This window comes from Phoenix dactylifera, chromosome 11 (assembly GCF_009389715.1).
Source record: "Phoenix dactylifera cultivar Barhee BC4 chromosome 11, palm_55x_up_171113_PBpolish2nd_filt_p, whole genome shotgun sequence".
In the NCBI taxonomy this organism is placed as follows: domain Eukaryota; kingdom Viridiplantae; phylum Streptophyta; class Magnoliopsida; order Arecales; family Arecaceae; genus Phoenix; species Phoenix dactylifera.
The window spans coordinates 11126303-11140049 of record NC_052402.1 but is presented as its reverse complement, the minus strand read 5'-3'; the positions used below and the strand labels follow the sequence as shown (position 1 = coordinate 11140049).

Below are 13747 nucleotides of genomic sequence, written 5' to 3'. Positions count from 1 at the left end.
AAAATAGAAGACTGAAATTGTAGCTCAATTTCGATTTATATATTGAAATGTGGCAATGCTTTTCTAAACATACAAATAAATTGTAGACTCGTGCCCGTACATAATGTAGGACAAGCAACATAGAGCTGAAAAGATTTAGCGATTATAACTATAACTTAATGGTGATTTTCTTTCTATTTTATTTTTCATCATGTTTATTTTTTTAATGAAAAGTTAGCTAGATGATTAGAATATTTTAGTAAAATTCAAAGATCGTAATTGTTTATGAACAAAAAATTTATGCATGCATATAAACCTGTCCGAGATGTCCTCGAGGACGAGGTTCCCATAAACCTTTCTTTTTTAAGGTAAAGATGGGAAAAGTGAGAAACTTCCCTCAAAATTTTGTGGAGACAAAGTTGGTTAGGTCCCATAAACGCTTCACCACTGAGCTGCATCCCTGTTTCACAGATCACGGCCATTCAATTTTAAACTAACGGGTCAATCTTTTGTTGTTTTCAATGTTACAACTTGGCCCTCAAATATTATAATACTTACTGAAGATGCCCTCTCTTTAGTGACATTAGCTCGACAGGACAGGCCGTGAAGGCCCGGCATCGGAAGAGCTCGGAAGATGCCCACAGCGTACTCGACCGCTGGCCCCGCGGTAGCAACAAAGAGGAGGTCAAGGTCTCCGTAAAATAACCCACCCCTACCTAATGAAAGCGGCACCACTCGACCGCTGGCCCCGTGGTCGCAACGTAGGAAGACTCGGGCCACGAGAGGAGGTCAAGGTCTCCGTAAAATAACCCACCCCACGTTATATAAACGACAAACAAAAGGGACTGTGTTTCTTACGGTGACAAGTGGCACCACTCACAGCTGGGGTCAAGGTCTCCCCCGTGCCCACCTTTCAGGAAACCCCCCTCGAGAGGCCGTGTTTCTTACGGCGAGATCGCAAAACGTGCGGTACACGTTGGTGGTGTGGCCCCCACGAAACTTCCCGCTCTCCTTCGTTGCGGGCCCCAGCTGGACATCTATGCATCTCTTCAGTCCGTCGGGCGAAGGTAGAGTAGATCAGCTGCTAGAGTAATGGCAACCCGCTTTAATGTAAATTATTTGCAAATAGATATATTTATGTGGCAATAATTGTGCGTTGTAGTTGTTGGACCCAGATCATTTAGGTTTAAAAAATAAATTGTCTAATGATTAGCGTTAAATAATTGGTATTAACAAATTGGGAAATGAGATAGGAGATGTCCAAACTTAGCAGTCAAAATGGAAAGTGAATATTTTGAAGCTGCGTAAAATAACAAATGCCTAGTTGAAAAATAAAAAGATATTAAAAATATACCCTTGGAGTCAACTCAATTATTTAGAATCAAGTTCTCTGTATTATTATTAATACTACCCGGTAGCCATACTTAGAGCAACAATTAGGCATACACAACACATGGATACCAGATTGCTCGATGCAGCGGTGTCCGGCAATGTTGCCGTCCTTAATCAGTTGGTTAGAGAAAGTCCCAAAATCCTTCTTGGCAAAACTCCACTAAATAACACAGCCCTTCACTTTGCGGTGATATATGAGCACGAGCAATTTGCAAAAGAGCTCTGTCTGAGCAGCCCACCCCTCCTTTTGGCCACAAACTCAAATGGAGAGACTCCATTGCACATCGCTGCTATGGCTGGTCATCACTCTATGGCCACTTTTTTTATTCAGGTTGCAACGCAGGTGCTTCGTAGTGGCGGCGATATAGAGGGAGGCGACCCTCTAAAACAGATGATGATGACAACGGATAAGAAGGGAAACACTGCTCTGCACCATGCCTTGCGGCATGGCCACAGCAGCTTAGCGCTGGAGCTGCTGCAGGCGGAGCCCAAGCAGTCAGAATTGATTGACAGCAACCATGAGTCGCCAATGTACATTGCAGCCTATAGAGGTTTAGCTGATGCTGTCACAGCATTGGTGCAAATTCCTTCATCTAATCATGGAGGCTACTATGGCCACACTGCTCTGCATGCTGCTACTATTTCCGAGCATTCAGGTAATTTCTCTACTACTTCTATTCCTTCTATGTCAGTTGCCTACTTTTTGACAACTATTAATTCTCTGCAGAAGCCACTTCGACAAACTAAATCTTCTGCACGCATTTCATGTCTTAGCACCAGTGCGTTCCTATTTCTTTTTTTCCCCGAGAGTACTGCATGCATTCCTGATTTTGTTTTGTTTTAATCTTTACTGGTAGGCATAGTGGAAACATTGTTGAGAGAGAGGCCAGAGCTCGCCAAAGCTCAGAACGACCATGGGACTATCGCACTCGTTCACGCAGCAGTGGGCAATAAACTGGAGATGTTGCGGTTGCATCTAAGGTTTGATCCCTCTCTTGCATACATTATGAATCAACAGTTCTCGGCCTTTCATTATGCTGCTCGGCTAGGCTATGTACGCATAGCCGAAGAGCTCATTCGCCACTGCCCAGACTCTGGTTTTTTAGTTGATAGACAGGGCCGGAATGCACTTCATCTGGCGATAATTGAAGGGCAGGTGGATTTTGTTAAGTACATCCTAAAGACACCTGCGCTTCATGGATTGCTCAACCAGCCAGATGACGACGGGAGCGCTCCCTTGCATTTGGCTGCGGAGACTTGCAATCCGGAAATACTTCGAGCTTTGTTGGCTTATGAAAGGGTGGACCGTGCGGCCTTGAAGGGGAGATTTAGTGCTCTCGACATCTTCTTTGATCGAGTGGAACCTGCAAAAACTTTGAAATGGGTAACTCCTTGGGTCTGTTTTCTTAATTATGATCCTCCGAATTACGACTGACTGGATTAAGCATATCGCAACGCCATGCGGAATGAGGCGTATACGCTGTTGCTTCATGCCACCGTCCCCGGCCTGGCTGTAGGTGACATATGGCATACGGCCGAAAAAAGAATAGCCCGGGAAGCAATCTGTCAGATCCAATCTCTAACTCAAAGATACACCCAGAACACCTCGTTGACGGCCATCCTCATTGCCACGGTCACCTTCGCCGCGGCCTTCACGATGCCTGGAGGGTTTAGCAGCGACGAGGGCCCTGACGAAGGCTTGCCAATTCTAGCAAAGAAAGCAGCCTTTAAGGCGTTCTTGATATCGGACACCATTGCTATGGTCGCCTCACTCGCCGTTTCTTTTCTTTGTATATTTGCAGGATGGGAAGACATCGACTTCTTGCTCCACTACAGAGCATCCACAAGGAAGCTGTTGTGGTGTGCAATTGCGGCCATGTCTGTGGCATTTGCATCCGCGATGTTCGCAGTGCTTGCACCAGGAAACTTGTGGCTTGCTATCCTTATTTCTTTGCCGTGTTGTGCCCTTCCCTTCCTCACCTATATCTTGGCTATGTGGCCGCTCTGCAAGCTCCGTCTTCGTTATGGTGGGACGTTTCGCCCGGATCTCCTCGAACAGGTCTAGCTATCGAGAATAGCTTGTACTGAATTCGATATTTATCAAGTTAGACTTGAAACTAAATTTAGTTTTAAGTTATCGTAACGATTTTTTTTTTCTTCTATTTATCTTGTCCTGCAAATTATTCAAAAGAATCAATAGACTAACAAGCCGCTCGCCATCTTTTCATTCCCTCCCCTCCAAATCCGTCTCCGGGATTGATCATGACTTCATGGTTTCCGTCGGTGTCCTCTCTTCACAATATTGGACTAGGGGGGGACCTGAGTAATTGACCTGTTGCCTTGCACGGTTGTGACACAAAAATGCAAAATAATTTGGTTTAAGGTAAGCCATGGTAGATGTTCTTTACTTAGTTCTGATTGTCCGAGTAGAAATTGATGGATTAGATGGACTTGCGCCCTAGGACATAACATGTGAGGACCCGTGCGGGCGTGTGTTCAGTCCCATATCGGTTATTCGCTAGATAGATCTTGGGTATTTATACAGGATCAAGGAATCCAAATAGTAACTTCCAGCTAGCCATTGTGGGCGAGGTCCTGGGTTGTTACAAATGGTATTAGAGCGGACCCGGCCCATAATCTATGTAGACTAGGGGATACTGTAGCACGGATTCATTGGGGCTAACCATGAGCCGATCGTTGTATTTGTGATTAGATTTGAATGAATTTGAATCCTTAGCCTGACGAGGACGTCGGAACTTGAACGGGGAGAGTATGTGAGGACCCATGCGGGCGTGTGTTTAGTCCCACATCGGTTATTCGCTAGGTAGATCTTGGATATTTATACAGAATCAAGGAACCCAAATAGCTAGTAACTTCCGGCTAGCCATTTTGGGTGAGGTCCTGAGTTGTTACATAACATGTCCTTGTGACTTCTTGATTTGTGTGCAGTTCTCCATGCTTGCTAAATTATCCAAAGTGACATATGAAAAATTCATAGCAACGGTGTCAACCTTCTAGATTTACAATTTGGGAGCTTCGGGAGCTTCTTTCTTTCTTTATTGCTTTTAATATAAAGTGCGGTTGCTAAGGAAAAAGTTTGCTAATTTTTAGATTTTGCTCGTGTTTATACTTTATATCATGATAATCATCATTTGGAGTTAAAAAGATACTAGTACGTATCCCTTACCGATGATCTAGACCTTGAGTTTGTTTGTTACAGTCGATGTGTCAATGCTTATGATCAGTGGTGTTATCATCGATGCTCACCGAAGATGGGCCTATGAAAGATTTGAGCTGCTCATGGGCAGCTCAATATTGGCTTGACAATAATTTATTTGGACTCAACTTAACGTCGTGGTCTTTGTCGCCGTCACATTCGCCGCCGTTCTGCTAGGCGTCGGCCTGGTCCGGCTGTGGGTCGGGGAGCCCGTATCCGTGCGGCGTCCGCTCCACTTCAACTATACCGAGGCCCACCCGAGCACCGTTGCCGCGCTTGGCGGCGCCAAGCGGAGGGGGAGGCCGGTGCCCGCCGGCCATACCGCCCGGGTCTCGCTCGTTCTCATCATGCCCAAGTCCGATTATAATCGCCGGATTGGTGTGTTTCAGGTGAATTAAATCATTACTCCTTTTATTTTATTTTATTTAGGACAGAACCATTCACTTGTAATAATATTCCACGAATTCTTGATTTTTGGATTTTCGCAAATATTTATTGGTTAAATTATTATTCGAATTATGGGTTTTTGCAGGACTCTTCCTTGTTCTTACTCGATTAAATACTATGTTCTGAGAATAGATTGAATGCTTTTATAGTTAATGACGCTGCAGTTTATATTTTGGTTGATTCTATTGATTTTTAGCTGTATGAATGTTTCAAAGTCGAAAGTTTCCCGATCCAATTCCTCTTCCTTCTTCCAAGGTCCGAAATTTTGTCTTTGATTGAACTGTTCCAGAACGATGGACGTGTGATCATGGTCTCCTACTGTGAACTGCTCTGTTTTTTTGGTGCACGCGTGCTTGATTTGTTTCTCCCTTCTTCTTTTCTTGTCTTTTCTTTCTTTTTTTATTCTCCTCTCTAATGTCGGTGCAGTGACTGTGCACATTATTTTACTCACCCTTGGGTTTGCCCTAGTGGCAATGTGGTGAAAACATATTAAAACAGAGACATCAAAGTATATATGATGACAAGAAGTTCATCTCTGTGTCGGGGTTATTGTAAAGCAACAAGAATTCTCACCAAAATGCTTAAAATAGCTCTCAAACTGAGAAAAGATCAAGTCAATATAAGAAAGGAAGAAGTGAAAAACCACAATTTCATTTTTATTTGATGGTTTTCTGCATGATGATTGAAGTTCTATAATTTTTTTTTAAATTTTAAGTGCTCCATTCACCATTGGTTCTATCCTCCCTGGGCAAGCAATTGGCTCATTTCAAAGACTCATCTTGTTAAGCATACAACTGTGAACTACTTGAAAACAAAAGCTTAACCTTACCGATAACTCTCTATCATCATGATATCACCAGCATTATTTTCTAAGAACCATCTAATCCACTACCTTTCTCTTATTAATTGTTTGTCTCGGTCCTGTTGGGAACAGGATAAAATTCCACTCTGTTTCTATTTAAGAAATGTAAATAAGAAACCAAAAGAGATAAACCCAGCATCCCAAAACAAATTATGACTAATCCAAGCAAGTCTCCACCTCCCTTTAGACGGTGTGGTACAATCAAGCAAGTCTAAAACCCTATAACCAAAACCTCCCCTAAATACATAGCTGCAGAAAATCAGAAAACAAAACAGAAGAGGATTGAATTTCTAATCCTCTTCTATTTCCAAGATCACAACCATCTACCCAGCCTCTTTTCATTTAATAATTGGTGTTCAAGATTTCAATCATTCAATCTTCTTGTCACTTCCCTCTGGGCGCGTAGGCCATTGTTTGCCTTCCTATGGGAGGGATGATCAAACATCCACCCTTCTTCTCCCCTATGACTTTCTATGCAAAACAAAGACTTTGCACATTATGCAACTTGATGTTGTTTCCTCCCTTATGGAGCAATCTATCAATTTACCTGGGTACCACGTAAAAAGCAATTGCTTGTTTGTTTCCAACACTTCCATTTAATTTTCCTTTGCATTAAGCATAAAAAAACAGTTCCTAGTGTTAGTGTTGTCGGATAACCAATTACATTTCAACTTGGTATAACGAATTGATTTCAACTTAAATTGATTATTTTGAGGTATTTAAACTAAGTTTACTTTATCTTCGTAAATTGATTAACCTCTATATATATACTCGCACCATTACTGTGGATCCCTTGACAGGTAACCGCAGAGGCTATTGCACCTAATGGAGACACTATAACAACATCAAGCCAGCCATGCATGCTAAGGTTCAGAAGCCTACCTGTTCGATTGATGCGGACGTGTCTAATGGGAATCCCTCTTTTAATGGGGATATGCACCGAGAGCCAGAAAGTAACCATGGAAGTACTGAGATATAAGGAAACCGGTCGGAGAACTGAGGCAATTAGAGTGAGGTTAAAACCGAGGGCTGGGACAACTGATCTACCACAACTATATGCAGCAGAGATCTTCATGACCTCTCAGCTCCCATGGGGAAAAGAATTGGTTTACAATTGGAAGTGGTCGTTCTATGTGTGGACTTCACTTTACATGTACATTATGCTTCTGATTAGTATTGCTGGTTAGGATATGATGGATACCTACAAAAAGGATGGGGAGCTCTTTGATGATGTGCCTAAAATCATGAAGAGATAGCGTGAGCAGAGCAGCAAGAGGAAGGCTCCATTGCAAGAGATGCAATTGCCAGGGCTTATTGAGGGTTCAGCTTCAAGCAATGTAGGAAGGACAGGGGAAGTTATTGAGGATTGTGGTGACTTTGAAGCCTCCGAATCTTCGGAATGTGTTGGTGGTTAAGTTGTTCTACAGTCTTCAGTAGACATGTTATGCGTGTAAAAGTGCATGATCAAGTTGCACTTGAATGTTGTTGCTTTTGTAAATATTGTTCCTTACCGAATGCTAATTTTTCTATTAAAAAAAGGCTTTTTTACTGAATTTATAGTATCTTTCCTCTTCCACAAAACGTAATTAAAAAGCAAACTGCACTAAAGATAAAGAACTTTGACGCAACCATATAATCCACCAATATATACTAAAAAAGAGTTATGACATATTGGAAGTCCACTTACCCACAAGCAACAAAGATGTATAGATTCTGCAACATCAAGAACTGCTGGAGAAAATAAACAAAAAAAAGCTGCATACAACCTTCAGCTTCATTTTATAAATGAAACTGTCGCTGATTCAAAAGCAAGAAAGCAAGAGATTCCTCCCTGTAGTCGCAAAATATATGTTCTAAGTCCCAGTTTGCCATCTGCAGGGAGATATGCGTATGAGAGACAACCATTGAAAAAGAATGGATAAATCTTCTGATATCTATTAAACATGGAAACCATTCAATCAAAATAACCAAAAATTTGATAACAGAGTCATATTTTATCCTTATCAACCTAGACATTAAAGCTACCGTGTAATCGAAATCCAAGCCCAGCCATATCTAGCACACAAAACCTCCAATCCTTCGAATAAAACAATAGACGACAAAGAATTTAGATCAGCTCCTTCCAACTACGCTCGCACTAGATGGGTATCTCCTGACGGCAGAGAGGGCAAAGATGACTTTTCTCGAGCCACTGGGTGAGGCAGCCACCATGGAAGACATGCTTGCAAGGCATTCGCGTCACTTCCATCTCCAGCTCAAACTCCTCCAAGCAAATCGAGCACCCGTTGTCTTCAAACTCACCTCCAACACCATCGTACTTCACCACCTCCAGCTCCCTGATCGATGCCTCCGACGCCGGCGTGCCACCAAAGTCCCCACGTCCAATTTCTTCATCAGAAGCATTTATCGCCAGCTCAACCATCTCCTGCTCCACCTCGAGCAGCCGCCGAGCCAGGTTGCGGATATGTATCTCAACGGTTAGCTCCAGCTCTTGGACACCAGCATTGAAAGCGATTAGGCCTACGTCGGCAGCGTAGTCGATGAGCTTCTCCTCCCAGAACCGCCGAGTGTCCAGATCGTTGTAGAAAGTATGGAAAAGGATTTCAGGAATCATGTGACGAAGATCTCGTAGATCCACCAAGTGGCCGAGATACATGGAAAAATCAGTGAACTCGGGCCGGCAGGCCAACCTTTGACCTCCATCCATGTACTCGTAGACGTGAAGGTGGACTTCCACAGGGGCCAGGGGCCTTGCTGATGCTCCCAAATTTCTCCCCTTGAGCAAAGCACTGACGTACGTAGTAGTGTCGCCGAAATATAACGCCATGGCCAAGATCGTCGTTTGGGAGAGTCGATCGCTATTGCTTTTCTCTCTCACTACTCCTCCTCCTCGTCTCTTCCGGTGATGCAGTCGAGTAACCAAGCTTTCCGTGGGAGGGAAGAGGAGTTTCCCCTGGATTATAAATAGAGGCGCTGCGGCTTCTATTTTACCGAATCCTAATCCGAATGGGACGCGGCTCTTCAAGCGTACCGTGGATTTCTATCCTCAACGGCAAGCCGCAAGTTCTCCGGAAGGTAAATGAATGGTTCTGATTGGACCGAGGCTGATCGGACGGTCCAGTCTCGGTCTCAGAAAGAGTTCGTTCTAATAATCCTAACCGTACTCGGAGTAGGACTCCACTCGGCTTACTTTATCCAAATTCTCATCGGACGGTTGCAATGCTAGCTGGGATAAAAGTAAATCAGGGAGGAAGTACAAGAAACCAACTAACCTGGAGTTTGGACTTTAGATAAGATCCAAGTCTAATTGGGGTAGGAAATAGCAAACCCATGCCTCGTCTAACTCGAATCAAGCAAGCTAAATAAAGAAGGAACACAATAAAAGCTAATTTTTATATAAAAGAAAATTAGCAACTGGAAAACCGTTGCGCATTGAATTGGAGAGATCTCTCTCGGAGGAAAATCAGTGCTCTGATGGTGAATCCTGATTTAGAATGGGTCGCGCCTCCTAGGCGGATTTTGCCTGGTAAAAAATTCGGATGCAGTGCAATCCTAATCTGAATGAAGTGGGACCCATGTCTTTGGCGGACTTGCTGGGTTTAAATTCTAAAACTATCAGAAATTCCTGAGGAGCTCGATTGATTTCTGTGCAATTACAAGGAGATCAAGCGGCAGGAGGACAAGACCATGGTTGTTCTCCCACATCCACTCCGTTCCTCTCTCTCACATTCCCAATCTATCTGTTAATTAATCTAAACGAAGTCCCATTTATTCCTTTAAATTCTTCAGTCAAGTATTTATATACAAGAGAGCTTAGAATTCTGCTCTCCGTCCTGTCCTCTCTCTCTCTCTCTCTCTCTCTCTCTCTCTCTGAGATTTCTACAGAGAGGATAGAAAATCTCTCCGGTCTTAACGCCCTTACGGAAGCTGTGCAGCCTTTCCTCGGATCCGTAGAGTCGGGTTTCCCGTTTATCCACAATGGAGGAGTCATCCCCACCAACCAAAGCAGGCAGGCGGCCACGGTTCATAACGCATTCTTCGCACAATAGATCCACTTTGAAGTTGACTTATTCGTTCGGCCAATCGTTGGGAATGTGTACGAGATACCATAAGGGCCCAATATCTCAATAGCACCCTTGTCTAAAGCTTCGAATGAGACTGAATATCCGAAACGCAGGAACGATCCGACTAGAAAGTCATTCAAAACTTGATCGAAGAACCAGCGTTTATTGAAGAAGCAATAGAGTCGATTATAAAAAGTACTAGTTTGAAAGGCTCGTTGGAATTGATCCGCTACGGGATTTACATTATACGCTAGAGAAGCACCTGAAGTACTAAATAGAATAGGTGGCAGAATTTTAGGGTACGACTTCTTTCTCTCTCTGAATTTATTTTCTTTGTAGTTTTTGGTCTATTTTTGGATTGTAGGAGGAGCTGATGAATGTGACGATAGGATTGGTGTGTTTGACATTTGAAAATATTTTTTATTTTGAGTGAATTTTGAGCTTTTCATGGTTTTTCATTTGTCGGTTTGGTGTAATGAATATTTTTTATATTTGTATTCACATGGATCTTAGTTTTTTGCTCTGAATTGGAATGTGTTTGTTATTATATTGTCTGTTGAAGTTTTTTTTTGGATAAGAATTTGATATGTGAGCAGAGGATGAGAACTAGATTATTTGCTAGTTTGCTAGATTAAGTTGGCCTGTGTTTACCCTATTATGGTTGATCAGCTTCTGTACGTAACGAAGCTTCTGTGTGTTAACGTGCATGCATTTATAACGAGCAGCGAGCATGTTCTTGTAGAGCTGGACATTTTACATTTCGATTATCTGTTTGTGCTGTTAAAATTTTAGTTGGCCTTGTTTAGTGTAAGTTGTGAATATGACACCATCAGACATTGTTACTTCTAACAATTCCATTCAGATGCTCAAGTAGCAACATTCACTGACCATCACACTTTCTGTAATTCTTCCTATAAGCCATTCAACATTCAACAGTATTCAATCAATCATAGTGTATTCGGATTCAGCAATATTCAAAATTTTAATTAGATAATAGACCACTTGTTCTTTTCCTTTCATCATTATCTTGTGCTAGGACTTGCAATCGAACCCTTGGTAGTAAAAACTTATATCCTGAGTGGCTTATCTTGTTTTGTTTGAATTAGAGCAGGTGGATTAGTCAAGCAAACTTTATAAGGTTGGATGCTTTTTGCTGTTCTTCTCCCCAAATAAACTAATAACGCTCCTTCAATTCGCGTAAAGGAGAGAATTGTTACATTTACCCAACTATATTGTATATAAATCTCTTTGAGAAATGAGCTTGGCCAAGAAATTTTAATGAATAGTGTTCCTGGAGAATCTAATGTTCCTGGAGAATCAGTACTCTTGCAATTACATTTGTCCAAAGTTCCATTTCATATCACATAATTGTGTGAATAGTGGTATTAGGTATGCCATCGTTGCCTGTTAATGCATGTTACTGCCTCACCAAAGAACATCAAACAAAAGAAATTCATAGAGAAGTTTGAGCACTTTTAAACGTAATCGGGAAAAGAGAGAAGGCTGCAGAAATTGGTACAGCCACTGGGGGTGACTTGTTGAGTTTGATGATGGAATCCAATTCAAACTAGTTTATACTGTACTAGTATATACTACTATACTAGAATATACTATACTATACTATAATATACTAGTATATACTGTACTATATAAGTATATACTATATATTATAATATACTATACTAGCATATTCTATACCATTTTAACATAGAAATCTAAACAACAATAAAACAGCAGCACTATTTTAACACAGAAATATAAACAATAATAATGAAAATAAAAAACATATGCAGCTAACGTCTATTTCTTCCCTTGCTCCCTATTGGATTAACACTGTCGAGGCTGCACGTGTGAGAAGTAGGAAAGCTCTATATTAATCACGGTTTGTTCACATGAGACCAGCGTTGCTAACAATTCCTTGGATATCTAACCAACTGTCCTTTGTGGGATAAAAAGTAAACAAAAATGGCGCGAGAGGACTAAAAACTTTGCGGAGTTAGAGGAGATCATTAGATTCTACAATCCAAAATCATAATCTTTTAGCTAGATGTCTAAACTTCATCAAAAAAAATGAATTTGAGTCTAACCAGCTTATTTATATCATTCAAAAAGCAAAAAAGAAACGAGACACGGAGGAATAGTAATTTTGAGGAATCAAAAGAGATCACTGAATTGCTAATAAAATAGGGGATATTGTTAAATTCTACAATACCATTTTTTTTTTTTTTTGATGAAGGAGACAGAGCCGCCCAGCCTTTATTAGAAAACAAGTACAATATAGTATATAATACTATAGTATAGTATAGTATATTATCGAGAAAAGAAAGAAGGCTGCAGAAATTGGTGGAGCCACTAATGGTGACTTGTTGAGCTTGATGATGGAAGCCAATTCAAAAGAACAAGGGAACTCAAAAAACACTGGGATATCGACGGAAGAGGTGATTGAAGAATGTAAACTTTTTGCAGCTGGTGGGCGAGCACGACTAGCTAGACTGTCATTGAGGTGGAGCTCCAGGCCACCTGGAAGGGCATCTCTTATACTAGGAGGGTCCTCAGGGCTAACAGAATATGTCTCAAGGGGGATTCAGCCATGGTTATTGATTGGCTTCGGGGGATAGATCGATCTGGCGACGGCCACCCGCTGCTTCGTAAGACCGGTAGACTAGTTGAGGGGATAGGTTCCTTTCACGCAGCTTATGTTTACCGGGAGATGAACAGTGCGGTGGACTGGGTCGCCTCTTTTGTTGCTCGGTGCGCTGGAGAGTTCATATAGGCGGGTGTAGCGGATATACCTAGTCCTCTGTTTCAGCTTCTTTTTTTTGATTTGGCAAGTTGTACTCACGTTAGAGTAATATTAATGCCGTTTTCTACCCAAAAAAAAAGAAAAAAAAGAATATAAACTCTTTCTACTTTGCAGCACAGGTATTATAAGTCTTCGAAAAAAATAGACCCAATTGTGATGGTTTGAACCGCTGAACATTGTGAGTATATGTTTTAGGTTCCCTTAGTTGTCTATCTAATCGACTGCGAAGTTAGAAATATATATCAACAAGCGACCTGAGATCTACAATTTCATTTTCTTTTGAATGAAAGTGGTACTCATTTTTAGCTCTGCGACTCTCAGAAAAAAGATGGTCATCTGTGGTTACGGATAATGTTCTGTTTGAAAAAATTACTCGCATGTGTTTCTTTGCCAGAGAAGAAGGCTATTTGTTTCTGCAGTATTCAGCATAACAGTTTTAGTCCATTGAACCAATTTCTCTGGAGTTAATGAATAGAATAAAATATTCAGAATAATCCGGTTTTCAATCACAACTCCGAAATTTTTGTGGTACTCAGAGCTTGCCTTGCAATAACAATAATCTTTTAGTCTTCAAATTCCAACCACAACTTAGTGTTCAACCAGTTTTTGTTTTGAGTTGTGTTTTCATACAGCTCCCCGACATAGCTCATATGCATTACTAAGAACTGATTAAGAGAACAGAACAACTTTCCTTAATAAAGAGAGCAGTAAACACTCCAGATAACTAAGACAAGTCGCAAAAGACAAGGAAATCTTATTTCAACTTGAAGGCCCCCAACACTGTCTGATATCTCTTTGAAAAATCCAACAAAAATATTCTGTATATTGGGTTCCTACATTTTTATGCGGTGAAATATCAACTGCTTTGACTCGATGTGTCCTCAAAAGCATTCTAAGTTTTTGTCACACCCCCGCCTGCAGGGCACGTGAGGCACCCAATGCCCACATGGGGGCCACATGAGGGGAGAAACACGTAGCTCCTC

The 13747-nt window shown here is 41.6% G+C and overlaps 3 protein-coding genes across 4 annotated transcripts; 2 read left to right on the top strand and 1 right to left on the bottom strand.

Annotated features, from left to right (window-relative positions):
• Positions 1–199: 199 nt before the first annotated feature.
• Positions 200–3601, top strand: LOC120112386 (protein ACCELERATED CELL DEATH 6-like). 2 transcript variants are annotated; one of them, XM_039131594.1, is made up of 3 exons: positions 200–2027; positions 2229–2755; positions 3174–3601. In XM_039131594.1, the coding sequence occupies exons 1-3, from the start codon at positions 1433–1435 to the stop codon at positions 3447–3449; spliced, it is 1398 nt and encodes a 465-aa protein (XP_038987522.1). In that variant the 5' UTR covers positions 200–1432; the 3' UTR covers positions 3450–3601. The 2 variants fall into 2 exon arrangements, with proteins under 2 accessions (XP_038987522.1, XP_038987521.1); XM_039131593.1 differs by having other exon boundaries at positions 2837–3601.
• Positions 3602–4717: 1116 nt separating this feature from the next.
• On the top strand, positions 4718–7438 carry LOC120112385 (seipin-1-like). Its single transcript, XM_039131592.1, has 2 exons — positions 4718–4977; positions 6698–7438. Exons 1-2 carry the CDS (start codon positions 4936–4938, stop codon positions 7082–7084), a joined length of 429 nt encoding a protein of 142 aa, XP_038987520.1. The 5' UTR covers positions 4718–4935; the 3' UTR covers positions 7085–7438.
• Positions 7439–8034: 596 nt separating this feature from the next.
• LOC120112530 (E3 ubiquitin-protein ligase ZNRF3-like) lies at positions 8035–8724 on the bottom strand. Its single transcript, XM_039132097.1, has one exon. The coding sequence runs from the start codon at positions 8722–8724 to the stop codon at positions 8035–8037; it is 690 nt and encodes a 229-aa protein (XP_038988025.1).
• Between the last annotated feature and the right edge of the window lie 5023 nt (positions 8725–13747).